General features: G+C 44.3%; 1 protein-coding gene across 1 annotated transcript; it reads left to right on the plus strand.

Moving 5' to 3' along the window:
* Window positions 1-1,314: 1,314 nt before the first annotated feature.
* On the plus strand, window positions 1,315-19,016 carry LOC144722327 (galactosylgalactosylxylosylprotein 3-beta-glucuronosyltransferase 2-like). The gene is made up of 4 exons (XM_078600496.1): window positions 1,315-1,981; window positions 10,973-11,117; window positions 12,753-12,901; window positions 18,757-19,016. Exons 1-4 carry the CDS (start codon window positions 1,391-1,393, stop codon window positions 18,841-18,843), a joined length of 972 nt encoding a protein of 323 aa, XP_078456622.1. The 5' UTR covers window positions 1,315-1,390; the 3' UTR covers window positions 18,844-19,016.
* The last annotated feature ends 1,449 nt before the right edge of the window (window positions 19,017-20,465 follow it).

Here is a 20,465-nt window from a genome sequence, read left to right on the forward strand (position 1 = left end):
GTATTTGCGGGTTACGGCTTAAAATTAAGATCGAAGTTGATTGAGTCTATCACCGCTTTAAAGTCAATAACATAAGTATAACTTTGTGTAACAAAAACAGATAGTGCACGATAAGGAAATTGGCACTGCCGTCTAAATGCGGAATTTTCAAACGTCTCAGGGCCCGCAAACTGAGATAAGCATCGCTGCAATGCTTCTCTAAGCACGGAGAGACATTCGATTTGATTTTGTAATTATATTGCCACACAGTGGCCCACGATACCACGGGGTCTTTACCATCGGCTTCACAGCCAGGCAACTCTGTGCATTGTTTTAAGGTCTCGCACAAATTCAAGGATATAATATGGGGGAATTCAGCCCGTGGACTCCAGCATTACCTAACTCACCGGCGAGAACGCTTATTTTATACACGACTTTCGACTCTCAGAGTGATGATGACGATGATGACCACGATCTTCTCGCTGTCGTCAAACATCTCAATTCATGAGTAAAAACCTGACGCGCCACAACCTGCTGCTCACAATTGAGCGTCTTAGCCGATATCAGCAATGCTCATACAGATACAGGTGCCTGCATGCGCGTTCGGTGTGTGTATACTGCATATGCACGTGTGCCTCTACACAGCATAGGATAATCACGCTCGTCGACAAAGGGAGCAGACAAATTGACTGCAAAGATGAATCGCTTGTAAGGCGATATCCTGCAAAGTGGCTGGCGGTGGGAGTTGAATGCAAACGCATTTCCCCTTGCAAGGCGAGCCGCTGCCTCCTTTGGGAGATGCGCATTAACGGTGTGAGGTTAAAAGTTAGAACCAAGCATCCCTCCTCCTCGTCCTCATCTCCTACGCTGTATCACCACCCACCCACCCACTGGCCCTCCTACCCACCCGCCTGTAGGTGGGGGGGGGGGATATAGCGTGCTGTTTGAAGACACGCATCCCATAAGGTTACGACGGTTCCTGCCACCGATATTGTAGACTGTACGTACACACACACTCACACGCACTTGTGTGGTCGATGATGCAGTGTCGGGAGAATGGGCGGTGATCATAACTGAGCACACAAGCGCAAGGACAAGTTGTCGTCTGCGCCCGCTTGAGGCTCAAATCAAGCGGTGGCTGGTGGACATCGGGGGGCCGGCGGGGGTGGGGGATACATTCGATATGGACGTAAACGAAAAGTGTAAACTCTCACGCGGGCGCTGAGCAAAGAGGGAGAGCGGAGAGAGAGAGAGGGAGCCGAGGGGGACGCGCTGTGTTCACACTGAGCCCTCGAGTTGTGCCGAACATTCACGCTCCAACCCATGCCATGGATTCGAGGCTCTGCGCGACGCAGACGAGCGAGCGAGCGAGAGTGACACGCGCCTCGCTGTAATGTTTGCGCGAGTTTAAATGTCTCACCGAGCGTCCGCGATGAAGGCGTACGTCTACAGCCGCTTCATCATCATAGCCCCGTGGATCCTGGTGCTCGTTCTCGTTCTGGATTTGAACACAGAGCGCAAGCTCATGATTCGGCATTCGAAAGAGCTCTTGGGGCCACCAGATCCGCATCCTCCTGCGGTACCTCCATCGCCACCGCCGTTGTCTTCTTCATCGTCGTCGTCATCATCGGCGTCGTCACCCGCTGCCATCCCCGTGGTGTACTGCATCACTCCCACGTACAGCCGCGCCGTGCAGAAGGCCGAGCTCACGCGGCTGGCCAACACGTTCCGCCAGGTGCCGCGCTTCCACTGGCTCGTGGTGGAGGACTCTGGCCAGAAAACGGCCCTGGTGGGCGCCCTGCTGGCCGGCTGCGGCGTGGCGCACACGCACCTCAACGTGGCCACGCCGAGGAGGTTCAAGCGAGCGGGGCAGCCCAGGGCCACGGAGCAGCGCAACGAGGGCCTCAAGTGGCTGCGGAGGAACAGAGCCGCGTCCCGCGACCGGGGGGTCGTGTTCTTCGCGGACGACGACAACACCTACAGCCTGGAGCTCTTCCACGAGGCGAGAGCACTGACACACATACAACATGCTACACACACAACACGCGTGATGTATAGACTGTCGTGCACCTACAGCCTGGAACTCTTCCACGAGGCAAGAGCACTGACACACATACAACATGCTACACACACAACACGCGTGATGTATAGACTGTCGTGCACCCCAGCCTGGAGCTCTTCCACGAGGCGAGAGCACTGACACACATGCAACATGCTACATACAACATGCTACACACACAGTGCAGAAGACGCGTAATGGATAGACTGTCATGCACCTACAGCCTGGAGATATTCAGCGAGGCGAGGTAACGGGAATGCGCGTGCATGTACCTCGCACATAGACGCTTCGCTGATACACGCACACAGTGGAGCGGTGGCGCTGCGGTTTGTGCACTGCACATTGAACCCGGCGAATGAGTTCGATTCCCGGACATCAAGTGATATCTGAACTGTTCTCCACCCTTTGCCAACCCGCCACGACGAGAGTGGTGAAGTATGGCCCAACAACCCCCCCTGACCGACGCGGCGTGGGGACGCCTTCACCAGTGGATCGAGCACTGTGAATTAATTTAACACGTAGGCTTTTCGCGACCAATATTATTAATGTTATTTTTGTATTATTGGACAACGTTAAAATATATAGTACCGTGAATGCACCCTGTGTATACGGTTGCACACTTCAGTATATGCAGGTACAGCCTGGAGCTCATTCACGAGTTGAGCTGAGATGCCTTCTGGACAAACTACACACAGCACACGCACGCTACCACATGACACATGCATGGAAAGCCTCTTCAGTACGGACGGACATACTCCTGGGCACCTCTTAAATGGAAAAGTTTAATATCACAACATTGTTGTTTAGATGCACGATGATCCATTAATAGATCCCACACTCAAATCGGAGCGAAACAATAATACAACATTTAATTTCAAAGCTTCTACATGCCTCGGTACACTGATTGCATCTTTTAACACGCTTCTCTGTAAGATGTGGAGCAGATCAATCGCTTTCATTATACAGTCCTGAATGTAACTATTTTTTTGGGAAGAACGTGAAGACGCTAAATTGGTCACTCTGTACGTATTTGAGTACGTGCATGCACAGCGTTTGCTTGTTAAAACCGGCAAAGGGGATAATGTAAATTCCACGTTCCTATGGCGGAGAAACGCTGCTCGTCCTTGAGAAAACTACTGCTGACTTCACAGAAAGTGGTGCTCATTTTATCTCTCTCGATTGAGATGAATGGGGGGGGGCAAGCCAACTGGCTGGGTTTTTTGTCCCATTATGCAATCAAACTTTATACCTGCTGATATACAATAGCACAGGATTGAGCTCCTCATAGGCTGCAAAAGCAACGGGGTGCAGTAGTTTGCATGAGACACCACAACAAGTAGGTTGGCTTTGTGTTGCATTTACATGTTGAATATTCATCTCGTGTATAACTTAATGGGTACAATCCGAATTGAAATACCCCAACACGGTACATTTGAAGAATCAATTGTTTACAAAAAGAAGTTTCCACCGATACTTGTAGTCACTGAGCCAAGCTTGATGCCACTGGCCAGTTGTAAAACGCATCGCCATAAAAGCCACTGCAGCAGGCCCAATCATTGAGAGAGTCACTTTATTGAGAGGCACGCGGATTATATATTTGTAATGGCAGGGGTATGCGGTCCCCATTCTAATACGATGCATAATTAATCAATTGCGCGTAATTTCCCATGTCTTTTAAAGCCCCCTGTGTGAATGAATATCCACAAAAAACGTTGGTTAGGTAATTAATTATTTGATTCAAGACAGGGGCAACGACTAATAGACGTCGATTGTGTATACGTGAAATTACGGTTAATTTAAGGACATTGGAGGGAGTAAAGAAAAACAGTGCAGCTTGCTGAGTCACAGAATAATCTCCCTTGCGGTTGTAAATTACATCTCTGCTCCGCTAACTGCTATTTATTAATGGTTCTATCGATTCGCCACCGCTGTTCACCATGACCAGAAGCTGTGTTTTCAAGGCGCCGCTGATAATTTACAATATCGAGCATTTGTCAATCACACACGCTGTGCGCCGGGACCGCCGATCCAGCCAGAGCCACGCGCCGAGGCAAACACGAGCCACGCACGCTCGTAAATGTTTTTGTTAGCCCTCGGTATTGCGATACAAAGGGCATTTTCAGTGCACGAATAGAAACACCAGGGATTGCCGAACGCCGCCGCTCCTCGTCAGCCAACACGGACCGAAACGCTTCTTTATGGTGACAAAATCACCCCCCACGCACAATACAAATTGCAGTTGCTGCACTCGCCACACGCGCCTGATGATTGCTAAACACGCTCTTCATTGGACGTGAAGATCGCTCTCAAATTATAATTTTGCACTATGAGACCTCCTTTACCAGTGGCAAAATATAGTAGTAGGTTTTTACCCTTTAAACTGGTACAAAAACTGACACCTTTATACAAGGAATCATGTTTGCAATAACCACACCACAAGCAGTCAAAAGGCAAACAAAAAGAAACAACTCTGATAATGATAACGATATGCACTGTCCTTGAAGTTGATTGGTCCACACCCGAGACAGCTTTTCTTAGAGCCTAGTCTCCATTGGTGTTGGTACGCCTTTTGGCGTCATCTGGTCCAACACCAATGGAGACTGGGCTCTAAGAAAAGCTGTCTCGGGTGTGGACCAATCAACTTCAAGGACAGTGCATATCATTATCATTATCAGATTTGTTTCTTTTTGTTTGCATTTTGACTGCTTGTGTTGTGGTTATTGCAAACATGATGCCTTGTATAAAGGTGTCAGTTTTTGTACCAGTTTAAAGGGTAAAAACCTACTACTATATAATTTTGCAGTTCACCAGCATTGGATCAAGCTATCCTGACCCTGCTAATGAGACACTGCACGTTGAAACTTGTCCAGAGACTGTTAGTCATGAATTATGCACTGCCAGAAGTACTATCGTCGTCTTTATGTCGTGTGTTACTTATATTCTCCACAGTAACGGTAATGATTATGTTGTGGCATGTATCAAATGAAGATCTCTACCAATTTGTGACCGCATAAATATACAGGAATGGGACCCGGATGAAATGGAACAAAGGGGATAATTTAACTGAATACGCATTTGTATGAACTGCAAGCGAAGTCACCAGTGAACAGAAATAGACGTATATAAATGTTTTGCCTATATGAGTCTAAGTCGATTGTCAAATTCATTGTTAACATGTATGGGTTTCCCTTGTTCAATACGGGTATGGTTTGTGCGATTTTGGTGTATATGCGGCAAACCGATTTCAATCCAAAATTCGTTATATGCGGTTTGCATTCACTGGTATGCGGCTCTGTGGTCGGTCGTGGGACAACATTGTGTGTGTGAGCGCTACTTGGCAGTCAGTTGCCTCGTGTGGTTTCACTTCGTGCGCCCTTTTTTTTAAAACGCATCTACCGAATGAAGCCAGGAAAACTCGTATACATACAATGCATTATAACCAGTCCTGCAAAACCTACACAGCTCTACATACGCTTTGTATTTAATATTGTTAAAGCACCAATAATATATGTATACAGTCGTGCATATTTGATAAAGGTGCAGCCCTGCAATTGCCTGCTCACCCTGCTGATGCTGGAAGTGTCTCCATGCGAGGGAGCTCTACATAAATCCTTCTGGAGGGTATTTTGGTTTACTTTCCACGTTGGTCAGACGCCTTGTAACAAGTGGGAGTTACCCCCACTTTACCCCACCATGCGACCTACTAATTGGCTGCGGTGTACCCACTTGAACTGCTGGGTGGAAAGGGGTGGGGGGTTTTAATAAATGTATTCATCGTTACAGTTACCGTAACGGGAGATAGAACCGGCGACCTCTAACCATGACATCACGGACGCGTCCCTTCTATGTTCTTTCTAAACGAGGATTTTTTTTTAAATCAGTAATATATATCAATCGCATTCTACTAGCAGTATGAATGATAATATTCCATGCAAAAAAAGCGACAGTTGACAAAAAACCTATACCATCACACTGTCCCGTGTAAATATATGAAATGTGTGGGTGCATGTAAATATAGTCACATAGGACCACAGGACCTTTGACATGTTTCAGCTTGTTGAGCGTGTGCGTTCATGGCCATAGTGAATCTTGCAGTAAGGCCATGTGGACACGCGAGGGCAGTGCCTCAACTATTTTGTCCAGCGGCAGCTGCTGCCCATGGTGCTGAAAATGCCAGCCCCGGAAACTAGAGAAATTTAGCATGGACAAAGCGTCAACATACTTTGGTACAATCGCTGTGAGAAATTATTCATTAGCATTAATTGCCCTGTCATATCTAAATATACTGTGACATGATGCCCAACGTTTCGCTCCACATGCTGAAGAAGCTCCCACATCGCAGAGCAATATTTTTTTCATAGACCACACTGCACATTTTAAATAACCCACTAAAGTGCATACCATTGATATATTAGCTGCGTATGCTTTTATTATGAGTCATTTTAGTTTTACATGGCCCTTGACTATCAGGGAATTTCAATTTAAATTGCTAATACCTTGAAAGTGTGTTCATCTCCATTATTAGATATAATTAGTTTATTACATGTATTATTTAAACTAATAATGGTGATGACAGTATAATATTTGCAGTGGGGTGTTGTGTTGAAAATGGTACAATGCATGCATTTTTATATTGTTTGAGTTTCACGTATCAATAGGTATCACGTATTGAGTTGTTTTGATATGTTAGCAGAAATGTAGTCACATGGCAGTTTTATCATGTAATTTTGCGTAATGTGAAATTTGGGAATTGGAAATGACACAATAGAGGCCCCTTTTCCATGAGCATTGCTGAGTCTTTAATGTCCACTTTACAACTGATAATTTACACAAGTAATTTCTCACAGGCATTACCTGTAAGCTTTAGGCTTTAAACCATTGGCTCATGTCATATACTCATATTTAAAACAAATTGGAACATCTGTAATGCTGCTGAGTTTATGGCAGAAACTCCCATGTCAGAGTTCAAATTTGTGGTTATAGCACTCTTGGGTAATGAAAGAGACTCCCACATAACACTTCTCCACAATGTGAGAGGTAAAGTAATACAAATTGGATACATAAAAGAGCCATTGCCAGAGTGTGGCACATGAATCCAAGGAATTCACAAGGCTCATAGGGCAGAATTAAATAATGACCACAAGTTGGAATTGAAAGGTCCTCAAATTACACAGATTTGCTATAAACTGGGGTGAGCATTTGTGCGTCACGAATAGGGTTAGGCTTGTGTTATGGCCACAGTTGGGGTTCACGTTAAGGTTACTGTCAGGTTATTTAATTCCCCACTTTGAGCTTTATGGAGTCTCTCAATTTAAGTGCCCCGCTACCCACAATGGTGTTTTCTGAATTTATTTGTTACTTCCCCCACTCAATCACAACAACCACGTTGTAGGGCTCCACCACCTTCCAGAGTGTTTGATATTGACTGCAAACAATACGGCGTCTCAATAGGAATGTTAATAAGCAATGCCTATTCACATTTTTTTTAAACCGCTGCTTGGAATTGAGACACAGGTTATCTGGCTCATGTGATAAGGTGCCCTGGTAATCCAGCGACTTCGAGCAGGGATGGTGGATAATGCTGAGATTATGTTCATGATACTCCGACTTGCAGTGAATAAGTTGCTGAGTGAAGGAAGCGGGTTGGTGAACAGTGTGTATAGCAAATTAATGTGATCCCTTCTTATACGTGGGGTTTCTCTGGGCAATCCAGTTTACTTCATCACGTATAATTGTCCAAGTCTGGGGTGTCATTTGAAGCAGTGTTGGTAAAAAAATACGATGTATTTGCTCGTGATAAATGAATTATCTCAGGATTCTTGAAGTTAATTGTGAAATTGTTATCTCTACACGAGAAAAAGGCGCGAGCAAGAATGCCACTTGATGGGCTTCAGGACATAAAAAAAATCTAATTCAGTTAAATTTCATGTTTAATTGTTTGGCATTAAAGGCACAATAACACGTATCAGTAGGCACATTTCAGCAGTAGGTCGGTATGGCTGGTTTACTTTTTTGAATTTCTCTGCCTGAGGGTGGGTCTATGGCTCTAAACTCAATTCCATCTGATCCTCTGCCAACGCAAAGTTGGAGAATTGTATAAATATCTGTTGTTGTCTGTATATTGCAGTTATTGTTGTATTTACAAATATATAATGTCGTTGCAACTGTTGTTTTTAATTTTTCAATTTGTGTTGGTTCATATCAACTGATTTGAGGTGTGCTTGGTGTCAGAACAAATACCTTTTTCATCAGCGTGTAAGAACCTGATGAAAATATGACCGACTTCTTTGACCAAACAACTTGATAGTCGTAGTAAGTACATCATGTATTAATATCCGGCGTTTAGGATAGCCTGCTAAAATTAATTGTAACCAAGGCCGTAATTATAATATATATTGGGGGGGACACATCCCCCCCAATATTCTAATATGCTCAAAATGTCCCCCAATATATTTCTATAAAATAGATTTCTGTTCATATGATTGTGGTTATGGTTGTACTTTATTAATCCCTAATCTCTGCTATTACACACAATGAAACAAGAAAAGATAAAAAGAAAAAAACAGAACAATGTAATACAACACACTATTAAAAATTATTGTAAAACATAAATACAAAGTTCATCCTATGTGTTAGTGAATTTTTAAAATATTTTAGGCAGGAAATTCGTTTTCAAATTTAGATTTTTTTTTGGGGGGGGGGGGGGGGACTCCCAGACCCCCTGGAAGATTTGGTCCCCCCCTCCAATGTTGACTCCTTGGCTACGGCCTTGATTGTAACAATAAAATACGCCGCCCGGCAAATTAACCGAGTTCGTATAGAGTTGAAGAGTTGGTAACTTCTCGAAGGAATGAATAAAGCATGCTGTCTGTTGTATAGTGTGCGTTAAACACTCGGTGACCTTAATTTGCAATAATAGTCCACTATGTGCAAGTTTCTATAACCAAAATCCCACATTTTATGTAATCTTCATGTTTCAATTTAAGTATCTGCTTGTGTAATTACTCTTTTTCCAGGTCTCTCTTGCAAGAGACCATGAAACTCAATTCTGTCTAAGCTGTTCAAATAAAAGCGTATTGAGATAACATAGAAGTACTACACTCTATATTAGAGCAAATGTACAAAATCTAGTGTTGAAATAATAACTAAAATAAACTACGTATTCATTTCTTGAAAACATACTTCAGCTATCCACGTTGTTCAAATGTTATTTCCCTGTACAATATACGGTCTAATGCTATTAAACACATACAAGGGATCTGCCTTTGTGGCATTGTGTGTGGTGGGTGAGTAAGCTGTTACTGGAGCCTGCCCTTCACATGCTTTGGAAATTACTTGGTTTAATAGAACAACCACAGAAAGAAAACTGCAACACAGATTGAAGTTGATGGTGCTGGGCATTCTTAGGGCAACTGCCAAGATTTAAATCCAATGCATTCACAGAACATGGGTTGTGTAAATGGTGAGATTACACGGACCAGCTTCATGATATTCAGAAAATTGGTACCTACAACTTCGTCTTTGAATCAAGTTCTCAACGATAACATTCACAATCTTTGCCGTATACTACTGGGTGGACAGAGATGGTGGGATTTGAGAAACGTATCCCGTTGTTTCAACTGCCGCACCGGGGGATAGCATCGACCTCTGGATTACAGGTCCAGCATGCTGACAGTTACACCGCGGAAGGATCCCTGTGAATACACAAAAGTGGATGGAAATGCAGGCAGACATCGCCAAACGCGCGTGATGAGTGTGTAGCATGATCGCGTGAAAGCATACACACGCGCACACGGTAAATGCATCGTTCTCACAGTCGATTCATTCGCACCTTACAACGGATGCAGCAATCCCACGGCACCACTGTTCAACGCAGAGATGAGAATCTGAGCAGCGTCAACCCGCGAATAGCCGAAAAATCACCCCCGTCTTGCGGAAATAAACAGACCTCATTAGGTAAGGGCCCGTTTATAAATGACGTCACGCGATTTTGGCCGATTTTTGACCCCCCCTCCCCACCTCGTCACACGGTGTCACAAAAGTCAGACCCCCCTCAAATATTACGTCACAAAGCTCTGCCTCCCCCCTCCAAAACCATATTTCCATTTTGAAAATAAAACATGCTTCAAATCGCTTGCAACTATTGTCATTGTAGTGCGTATTTAATGTGGCGCTGCACTCTGATATTTGTAGGAGAAACATGTATTAAAAAGGAGGCGTTGGAAAGCTGAAATTTAGCATATATTTCACTTGAAAATATTCAACGTCTAACTAAAGTGCAGATGTTCAGAATATTATATTGAAATTCCCTTATAACTATAAAATATTAAAAGCAATTATAACTATAAAAAATACTTGAAACTTTGTAGTAGAACGAAGCAAAATGGAGATTACAATTATAACAATCACATATTCATTCGACATAATGAAAAGCCCTGGTAAAATCATTCAAATCAAAATGTTTAATAACAATCATTATTTTTTTTCAAAATGTATGCTTCTGCATTCTCCCATGGAGAAGCAAAATTCTCCTTCATGGAATACATCAAAGGTGACCTTAGTAAATTTAAATAATAAAAGAGTTAATGAAAATTTATCAAAATTTGTTTTGTTCTAACAATTATATTATTTATATGTATTTAAAGTTGCGCATTTTCACGTGACGTGACATTTCTCAAACCCCCCCTCCCCCCTCGTCACACATTGTCACAAATGTCCTCCCTCCCTCCCTCCCCCCCCAGGTGTGTGACATTATTTATAAACGGCCCCTAAACCCTGTATCGCAAGACAAAAAAAAACACGTGTCTGCTAAAGCCGCGTTGGACAAGGGTTTCCTGCACACGAAAGTACACAAGTCCATTGCTGCTGCTGCACAAGTGGCGTAACTGTTGGGGTTTGGTGTGGTGGTGGTAGTGGTCTATCTCTGTCCCGCAGATTCGCAGCGTCCACCAGGTGGGCGTGTGGCCAGTGGGGCTCGTGGGCGGACGGCGCTACGAGCGGCCTCTGGTGGAGAGAGGCCGCGTCGTGGGGTGGTACACGGGCTGGCGGCCCGACCGGCCCTTCGCCACCGATATGGCAGGTACGCACATTCATTGCAAGAACGTTGGTGAAAGACCCACACGAGGTCGTCATTGCATCCCTGTCAATCCCTTCATCACTGCCCTACATTATTGTGGACCAATTCAGACCGTATTGGTCACCCCGTGCCCCTTATACATCTCAACGTTCATCCTACAAAGTCCCTTCACAAGGGAGAAACACAAGCAGACAGACAACAACGTTTTTCCGTATTGAAACGGCTGTACAAGAATAGGGGTAAACCGTATTGGTTGACAGGTATGTCGTCATTATCATCAATCTATCCACTGCTGGATGAAGGTATACCCACACATCCTGTCCATTCATGGTCCTGCGATGCCAGAATCCTTTTAACTCCCCCCGCATGAGCTGATCCTATCACTGCATCTCTGTGTGTGGCGATCACGATCTTGGGTGCGTGCCATACTTCGGCTGACCTGTCACAAGTCTCCCCCGTCGCCCACGGCTGATTGCGCCGCCTTTGCGTGGCGTCGCAGCCTGAAACACGTGGGTTGTTTCACAGCAGGTGCAGCAGCAACGGCTATTGTGAGGCGAACGCCGGTAAAGCCAGACCCGGGTTCTGGATGTCAAAGAAATGCCTTACATTGTGATGTATGGACAATGCCTTCGTAAGGATTGTGAGGAAACTCATGCAGGGGAAGTGACACTTGAAATGCAATGAGAATAAATAACCCATTACTTTGACCTACCTTCGATACCTCCTTTCCAACTACCACTCAGAACTGCCTCCTAGCAACATGCAATTTGCCCAGGCCAGTGATTTGGCCTCATGGGGTGGATATAAGAGAGGACAGGAGTGAGATTGGAAGGTGCCAGTGAGAATATATACACACGCTAAATATTATTAAATATTACTTACCCCAAGAATTCATGTTCATTCCCCCTAGGAACCAATATTTGAAGATATTGGTCATCTTCGGAATATTTGTATATCCTTATTTTTAGACCACTTTCCATACTTGCAAACAGCTGTTCTAAATGCACTTTGCAATGTAGCTAAAGGAATGTGGAACCAAACATATCTGTAACATAACCCTAACATATGTCCGCTCGTGTAAACTATTGTTCGTTCCACTGGGGATACGATAATGACTAGGTGTGAACAAGTCCACCGCTCTGCAATTACACAAGCCGCGAAAGTTTTTTTTCTCTAAAAAACGCTAAACAATAAAAACTAACGTTGCTAATCGCATTTACACACACACACATCTATCGTTGATAAATAAAAATTGCTTACATTTAATTTTTTTTATTGAACCGGAACCCACGATCATGACAGAGAGCACCAATAGTTTTTTTACCCAGAGTTGGCGCCCTCTGGGTATTTCTCTCTCCCCAAACGGGGGCTCTTTAGGGTGTACCGGGCTCCTTTTCTAACCAAGGCGCGGTTCGAGGTAGGGAGGGGGGGCAAAGGATGGAGGGAGGGATAAGGTGGGGGGGGGGGGCAGAGAAATTGCTGAAATAAAAAATAACACGTCGTGGATACCCTCACGTGATGGCTACAAGTCACCCAGACCGATATTTGTTACACTGTTAAGCGACTGAAGATAAAGCTGCATAAGGACCGTGATTGGAAAATGTGTGTTGCACCATGCTCCCCCCACCCGCCCCACAGGCTTTGCTGTGAACCTGGAGGTTTTGCTATCTCACCACATGGCCGTGTTCAAGAGGAGAGGCTCGCAGCCCGGCATGCAGGAGTCCGACTTCCTCAAGCAGATCACCACCATGGAGGAGCTGGAGCCCAAGGCAGATAACTGCACCAAGGTGAGATGCCCAGTGTGGATTCAGCAACACGGTGCTTTAACTCTTGATTTTTACGATTCTTTATGCTCCACGGTATTTGTGAATGTTTGCTGCATGCACGTTGTGACACATGGAGGTTTTATGAAACTGACGAGAGGCATTTTATTTTTCCGGATAAAACGCCAAAGTGCCTCTGTGCTCTTTAGAATACCAGGCGTGAAATATTATATCGTGCATACGCTAGTGACCACGTCTTTTTGGCCGCCGGTGCACTTGGAAACATCAAAAATGAATACATTATTGATAACAAGATGACGTTCATACGTGTGATGGCTTCTCATTCCTTGCGATATTATCGTGTTTATAAGGGAACGCATTGACATTTATTTTGAATGTATTTAAGGCCTCGGGCCAGATCTTCCTCCCGTGGTTTCCATGACCGGCACGTGCACCTCCACCGGTGTAGGGAATCAGGTGTGAGACCAGGATAGGCTCAAGCCACTCTTCATCATCGTCATGAGCCACGATCTCTCTGCTGCTAGATGTAGACCAATACGATGTCTGATGCACGTGTTACTATTTCTGCCTCTCGGTGTATATCTAAGCATGTATGTCTCTGTTTTTTTCATCTTCATCGTACTCCTTCCGCTGCTCCACGAAGAAAAACATTTCTATAACTTGCATAAGGCAAATGCTGTCAGAAATAGTTACGCAATGAAATGGAAGAGGAAAAGTATAACGTCATATAAATTCGATGTCATCAGTTACTTGGAGGAAAAAACGAATTTTGTTAAAGTACCAATAACTTTATTATTTAAGAAATATATTTTTAGGAAATACAATTTTCAGGAAAATAAAATAAATGGGTGGCAGAGTGGTGCAGTTGTAACACTTGTACCTCGCAGCAGGAAGTTCCTGGGTGTGATTTCTGGCTCGTGCACCTTGCTGTGTGGAGTTCACACGTTTTTCCTCTGCTCTGTAAAGATTTTCTCAAGGTTCTGCGGTTTTCTCCCATAGATAAAACAAAACATAATGCAACTTGTATTGGCCAAACATAGCAATGCTCAAAATGACACCGAAAATTACTCTGTTGGGAATACACGTAGCAACATCAGCCCTCATTCCGAATACTTGACAGGAACTGCCTGAAATATAGTCTAGAGAGTCAGTGAGGCTTCACTGGGTAAACAATCGTATTAATAATAATAATCACGATACAATGATATTTTGCAAGATGGACAACACAATTATTGCGGCTCTCACAGTACACAATATATTGTAGTATTGCCATATCATTTCCATATCAAACCTAACCTATTCTCTATGTATCACTGAGTATTCCTATTGTTTATACAAATACAGAGCATTGTATAAAATAGCAAATACTTAATATGCATAAATGTGTACCGACTACACATGTAAATAAAAATCGATTTGTATTTATGTTTAACTTTTTCGCACTCTACGTAGCCAATCGTGCTAATCGGAGGTGCGATTCAAAGGACAAAATCAGTAAGATACACGTATCAAATTGAGACTTGATCGGGATTTACCCAATTGCATGCAAACCGAGATGCCAAAGGCTCTGTTTTAGCCTTACAAAGTGAACAAAACTGATTGGGGTCATTCATGAATCTAATTATGACCCCAAATCACAGCTTGGGAGAGGGGCATGGAAGGCGGTGTTAATCACGACACGTCGAGTACAGTCTTGTGTGCATTGCCACTCCTGGATGAGGGTCTCTCCCTATGCAGTGTGCTACGTGGGGGTTATTTGGCCATACTTCACCCTGCTGGCCAGTATGCGTTGGGAGCATCGTATAGTATTCTTAGGTTTTTTCGGTAAAGTCACGTAGGTAAAACATCAAAATTAATGAAAATAAAATAAAAACAAAAACAAAAATCACGACGTTTCGGAGGCAACACAAGTCTCCGTCATCAGGTGGGACCGTCACAGCCGAATTAGCTGCATAAAGTGAGGCAATGATTCAAGAAGTAATCCCTTATAAGCAAGTTGAAGAGGGGAGGAGAGGGGGGGCTCATCAGAATGTGGTAGCCAATGAATGGAACGTATCGGGAGGGAGGGGGGCGGGGCTCAAAGACAGCACGGGGCGCCAAGCACAACGCATCGGGAGGGGGAGGGAGCGGGGCCAAAACAATGGACGACGGCTTGGACGCGGTTGCCGCTGCACACGCCAACACAATGGACAGAGAAGGGGGGAGGGGAGGTCTGATACACATGATAGACAAAAGAACGAAAATGCCCATGCTTACACCAATGCCGGCTGAACAATGAAGAGAGCACTGCCAAAAAACAACTGGGGATGTTAACACTCGGTAAAGTAAAGTAAAATAGTGCCTGTCAGATAAGATGGTCCAAAAAAGTGTAATTAAGTCTTTTTTGCGTGGTTGATAACATCTTTCCAATGATTACTAAGTTTGTACCCATCATCACGGTTGAAATTATGTCTGTGTTTGTATATTTGTATGGCTTCGTGTACAAACCTTTGATGGTAGCTGGGAGGTTTGCAGAGAACCTTGGTCTCGGAAAAGACAATTTCATGAGAGCCCACCGAGTTGTAGCAATGATCGGCAACGGCAGAAGAATCAGTTCTGCCGTGTTTCAGATCTGACTTGTGCTCGCGGACACGATCAGAAACATGACGTTTCGTTTCTCCAATGTAGCAATCACCACAAATGCAACTCAATTTGTAGACTCCAGGATACTGTAAGTCAGGAACGACATCCTTCGTATAGCACAACAATGCAACGTTCACTGCATTATGCTGCGAACATCGTAGCCCCATAGCAGTCTTTAAGACCAAGTGTATCCAGGCTGAACACTGCTTTAGCTCCTGGGATGTGATGAGATCGGGCGCATTCTAGGTGATCTGGTCATACTGTTTTATGTTATTTTAGTTTCATATCGTGCCGTCCATGCGCACTGCATCTCACGATCCGTAGAGGAACCACGAACAGGCGCAAGGTGGCCAGGCAGTGAGCCGGTGGCAACAATTGCCCTGGCTCTGCAGTCCTTTATTCGTGAAGATGTTCTCATTGAATGAACGCGCTTTAATACATGCGCGGAGGGAGCTGGAGCACCCGAAGAAGAGGCACACGTGCGAGGGAGCAACATGCTCTCCCATACGGCAGGGATACAAATGGAGATTAGTCCACATTTTGTTGTTCCGCCTTCTCCTGGAAAAGCCAGGGTATGGCACCTCGATGCCCGCAAGAAGGGAGTGGCTCATAATTCGTGCAATCCACCTACCCTCACTTGCCTCCACAGTGCCGAAATACAGGAGAAGTGCATCACCACCACCCCGGTCGCCATAGTCTACATGCCTAGTACCTACGTTCATCGAGTACATTTATAGCAAACGTCAGACCTTTTTGTGGAGCTACCCACCTCGGCTGCAGAGGAGTAGAACAAATGTCGTGCCATATTCGTTGGGTCTTTCAGTAAAGTCACGTAGATAGACCCAAAGAATATGAATTCCTGCAGTCACGAACGCTTTAAGTCAAGATTTAAATGTTGTGCCAAACAACGAGTCGCCATACAATGTCCTGTCAACGGATCTCTATGCCCTCTCCCACAGCGCGCACATTGCATTCAGCCCGTTTCATGGCCACTTTGCTGCAGGTGGAACAATGCCAAAGTGCACGGCAGCGCAGCAAACACAGGGCACATTTTTGCCCCTGTAAAATTGAAGCTCGAGACGACAACAAGGTCGTTTATAATGAATCACTGCCACGCACCTCCATGCAGAGCGGAGTGTGGAATATAATGAGCGTTGCTGGACATAGGCGAACAGGCTGGCGCAGACTACACTGCCAGTTGTAAGCATGGTGAGGTCATGGCATTGCATTGTCCGGAGGGTTTGCCAATTAATGTACTTGCTGATTCGCATTTAATTGACAAGCCTGCCAATTAATGCAATTGCGGCTGTGAGTTGAGTGGGCACTGAATTTTCCAATTTGTATGCATTGCCCTACCTGAAGCTGTCTGTAAAATTAAGTGACGTTGGATTAGTATAAATGCATTATTATTATGTCCCATGGAATACAATGTCAATGCATTACAATGTCAATGTATCTACGTGGTGTTTAAATATGACCAAATCTCAGGACCGTACAGAGAGACGTGGGCCGCTTTCTTGAATCGAGAGAGGCAGTTGGTTGTAGGCAGAGAACACAACGGGAAGGTTTTGAGCCTGGACTTGAAAAGAAGGGGGGAGTGCACGGCATGTATGGTTGGGGGAAAAGTGCGTTCCAGACTATGTGGGTAGTAAAGAAAAATGAGCGACCTTCCACTGAGTTAAGGTTGACTCGCAGCTTTGACAAGAAACCTTGGCTGCTGAAGCAAAGAGAGAGAGAGAGCGTGAAGGAGAGTGCAGTGTGACGAGAGGGGACAGTTAGGAAGAATAAACAGTAACAACAATAATAATAAACGTAAGCTGTGCTTTAAGCAGGAGTGCTTTGGATAATGTAATTATATATATTTTTGTATTATTATTGCTATTATGGAAACTAATTAAAATCGTAAGACAAATGTTTACCCGTTATTTTTTTTTATTGAGCCCTAATGTCCTGCATAGGATGTTTGGCGAAACTTTATTTGAAGTTAATTATTTGAGTGTAGGAGAAAAGCAGAGAGGCAAGGAGTCGAGAGCAATCGAGCTCGGCACAGATAGGTCAGCCACCTACTGGCAGTGCCGCCTTATACAGGCACCCCACCTGTTCTCACAGGAAAAATAATTATTCGTCTGGGATTTGGAACATACCCACGACACGCCTGTGACAGGTGGACATTTTATGTCAATCAACTGCTGGAGGAGGACCGCCCCGAGCCACCCATCTCCCGTCATCCCGCAACAATGCACAAAGCACCTGCACACGAGCAGATTTCATGGCTCCGTCGCCTTGGTTGGCAACGTCTCTAAAGAATTCCACTCATTGACTGCCAATTAGTCACTATTCAAGACCATCGGCCATCATCCCTTCTTACGTCATGTCCCTCTCAAACCCTCTTACTTTTTAACATGTAGGCTTTCGCGACCAATATCATCCAAAATATAGGGGTTTTTTTGGGTTGTTATGTAAACAAAACATGCCATGAGAATAGGTTTTCCCCTTTTTTCTGACACCAAACTGAAACCTTTTACAAGGAATCATGTCTGCATTAACCACAATACTTGTGGTCAGAATGCAAAAAAAAACATACTCTGATAGTATATGCATTGTCTTTGAAACTGATTGGTCCACACCAGAGACAGCTTTCTTTCGAGCCTAGTATCAAACGGTGTTAGACCAGAGGACGCCAAAAGGCATTCTGACCACAAGTATTGTGGTGAATGCAGACATGATTCCTTGTAAAAGGTTTCAGTTTGGTGTTTTAACATCTTAACACCTGTTTTGTTGCCAGAAAAAAGGAGAAAACCTCTTCTCATATTTTGGTACTGGCAAAGGAGGTCCCACGACAGAATATTCCAATGAGGTGGACTTCTCCACAAATCTGGCTGTCGCCTGATGAAGCTAGTTGTAATTACTGGCGAAGCGACGTACTCAGATTGTAAATGTTGTGGCACGTGACAACCCTTACGAGTTGGCTGTGTTGGGTAGTGGCGGGTTTAACGACACATTTATATAGTTGTGCGATCTAACCCAAAAAAACCCCTCTATTATCCACTTACTTTTGTTCACAGTTTGAATTAGCTTGTGTATTTTCAATAACCCATGTTCCTATTTCTATCTCTCAATGTAATTCTAAGCACGCATCTCTCCTTTGCTTCTTTTCACACTTTGAAGTTTTTTGTTATTTTGTTGTTGTTAATGTTTCTGGACCGCGTGCCATGAATATGGTTTGTCTCTTACAGGTGTTGGTGTGGCACACACGGACAGAGAAAGCTAACCTTGCGAGCGAACCAAAAGAAAACAGGGACAGCATCAACCCAGAAGTGTGAGCTGCACTGTGACTGCACACGTATCGTGCACACCCGTCTCAAGTGAACGTACAAACCAATGGAGTTTTATAAAACAATCGAATGAAGGTTAAAATGTACGTACGTCCCTGCCCATTATACCACATGTATTATGACTTTGTATTTTATCTTAATACTTGCAATAAATGAACAGCACAAACTATCTCGAGTATTTTCTACATTTTTCGTAAATATTGCGTGAATTTTCACTTGTTGCTTTTACCTGCAAAGAGTTTTAAATTACCGCAGATTAAATTTAGATTTAAAGTTTTCGTGACTGCAGGGATTCATCTTCTTGGTTCTTTCGGTGAAGTCACGTAGAAGATAATTGTATTTTGTTATGTTTTATTTTTATTATTTTATTATTTCCCTTCTACGTGACTTTACCGAAAGAACCAAGAAGATGAATACCGCAGATTATATAAAAAAACCCCTGTGTATCTGTTTGCGATACAGTGACAAAGGGTATCGTTCCCTTCTCGATGAACATTGTGGAGAAAATGACCCAAAATCACTTGCCATGCAATTGGGAATGACAGTTTTACCATCCACGTGAATGCCCCATCAAGAGAGGCACTGTCGCTTGCTGACGCTGAGATCACCAATCAGGCGAGGTGATGTCTCCACCATCATTCTCGCTGCGCAGGGTAGCACAAAGCGTGCCTCACAAAATGTGCACCTGCTTGAGGTGCGCAGTGATTGGACTTGTGCAACCCAATATGGCCACGTGATCAATTGTTACCTTGCCCCACTATCAGAAGCTGCAAGATTATTTTCTTTAACCCATGTAAGTGATGTAAATTCAGTTCCTCGAGAAGCTCCGAGCACACGGAGCGGAATGTCGGACATCACGGCGAACAACACGCGCCACAACCCGATCGTGAAATGGAGATCAGTGCAGCACAACTGTGAAAACCCTATGCAGTAAGATGATCTGATCTGAAAAACCCAAATGAATATGACACGCTTTCCCCAAGATTGATAAATGATGGGGAGACGACACATCTGGGGGAGAACACCAAACGCGCTCTTTGATATCACCGTAATAGTACTCCTGCTATTTATTAATCGTAACAATCTGAATCATTTGATTAATGTCCCAACGAATAACAACAGCAATGACAACAATAATAATAATCTTGGCAACTAGATTCGATTATCTTCTTCTTCCATGCGTTTGTCCCACTCATGTGGGAGTGTCCGCTGCCCTTGCCAACCTTCTCCACACTGCCCAGTCCTGCACCATCTCTCTTTCCGCTCCTCGGGCCACCGTGTCCGATCAACCACATCGCCCCACCTCCTCTTCTTCTGCCTTCCTCTTGATCTCTTTCCGTCCACTTGCATCACTTGCACCTTCTGACCCACATCATTTTCCTGCTGTCTCTCCACATTACCGAACCGCACCAGCGTTTTCTCTCTCGTCTTCTCTGTGATTTCTACCACCTTGAGTCTTCCTCTCACTTCTTCATTTCTCACCTCCTGTCCCTTCCTTGTTAAACCCAACATTCACCACAACACCCTCTGCCCACTTAAGGGCTGCAGGGGGCTGAGGGCCAATTGTTTGCAAGGACTTTCCATGTTTTGGCTTTAGGGTTTTACGGCCA

Source organism: Lampetra planeri, chromosome 14 (genome assembly GCF_965212315.1).
Source record: "Lampetra planeri chromosome 14, kcLamPlan1.2.h2, whole genome shotgun sequence".
NCBI classification, from domain to species: domain Eukaryota; kingdom Metazoa; phylum Chordata; class Hyperoartia; order Petromyzontiformes; family Petromyzontidae; genus Lampetra; species Lampetra planeri.

Excerpts from the sequence above, each read along its gene's own strand:
- LOC144722327 (XM_078600496.1), top strand. The coding sequence starts at position 1,391 with ATGTCTCACCGAGCGTCCGCGATGAAGGCGTACGTCTACAGCCGCTTC. Across the intron at positions 1,982-10,972 it reads GCCTGGAGCTCTTCCACGAG|ATTCGCAGCGTCCACCAGGT; the intron begins GCGAGAGCACTG and ends TCTGTCCCGCAG. Across the intron at positions 12,902-18,756 it reads AGGCAGATAACTGCACCAAG|GTGTTGGTGTGGCACACACG; the intron begins GTGAGATGCCCA and ends TGTCTCTTACAG.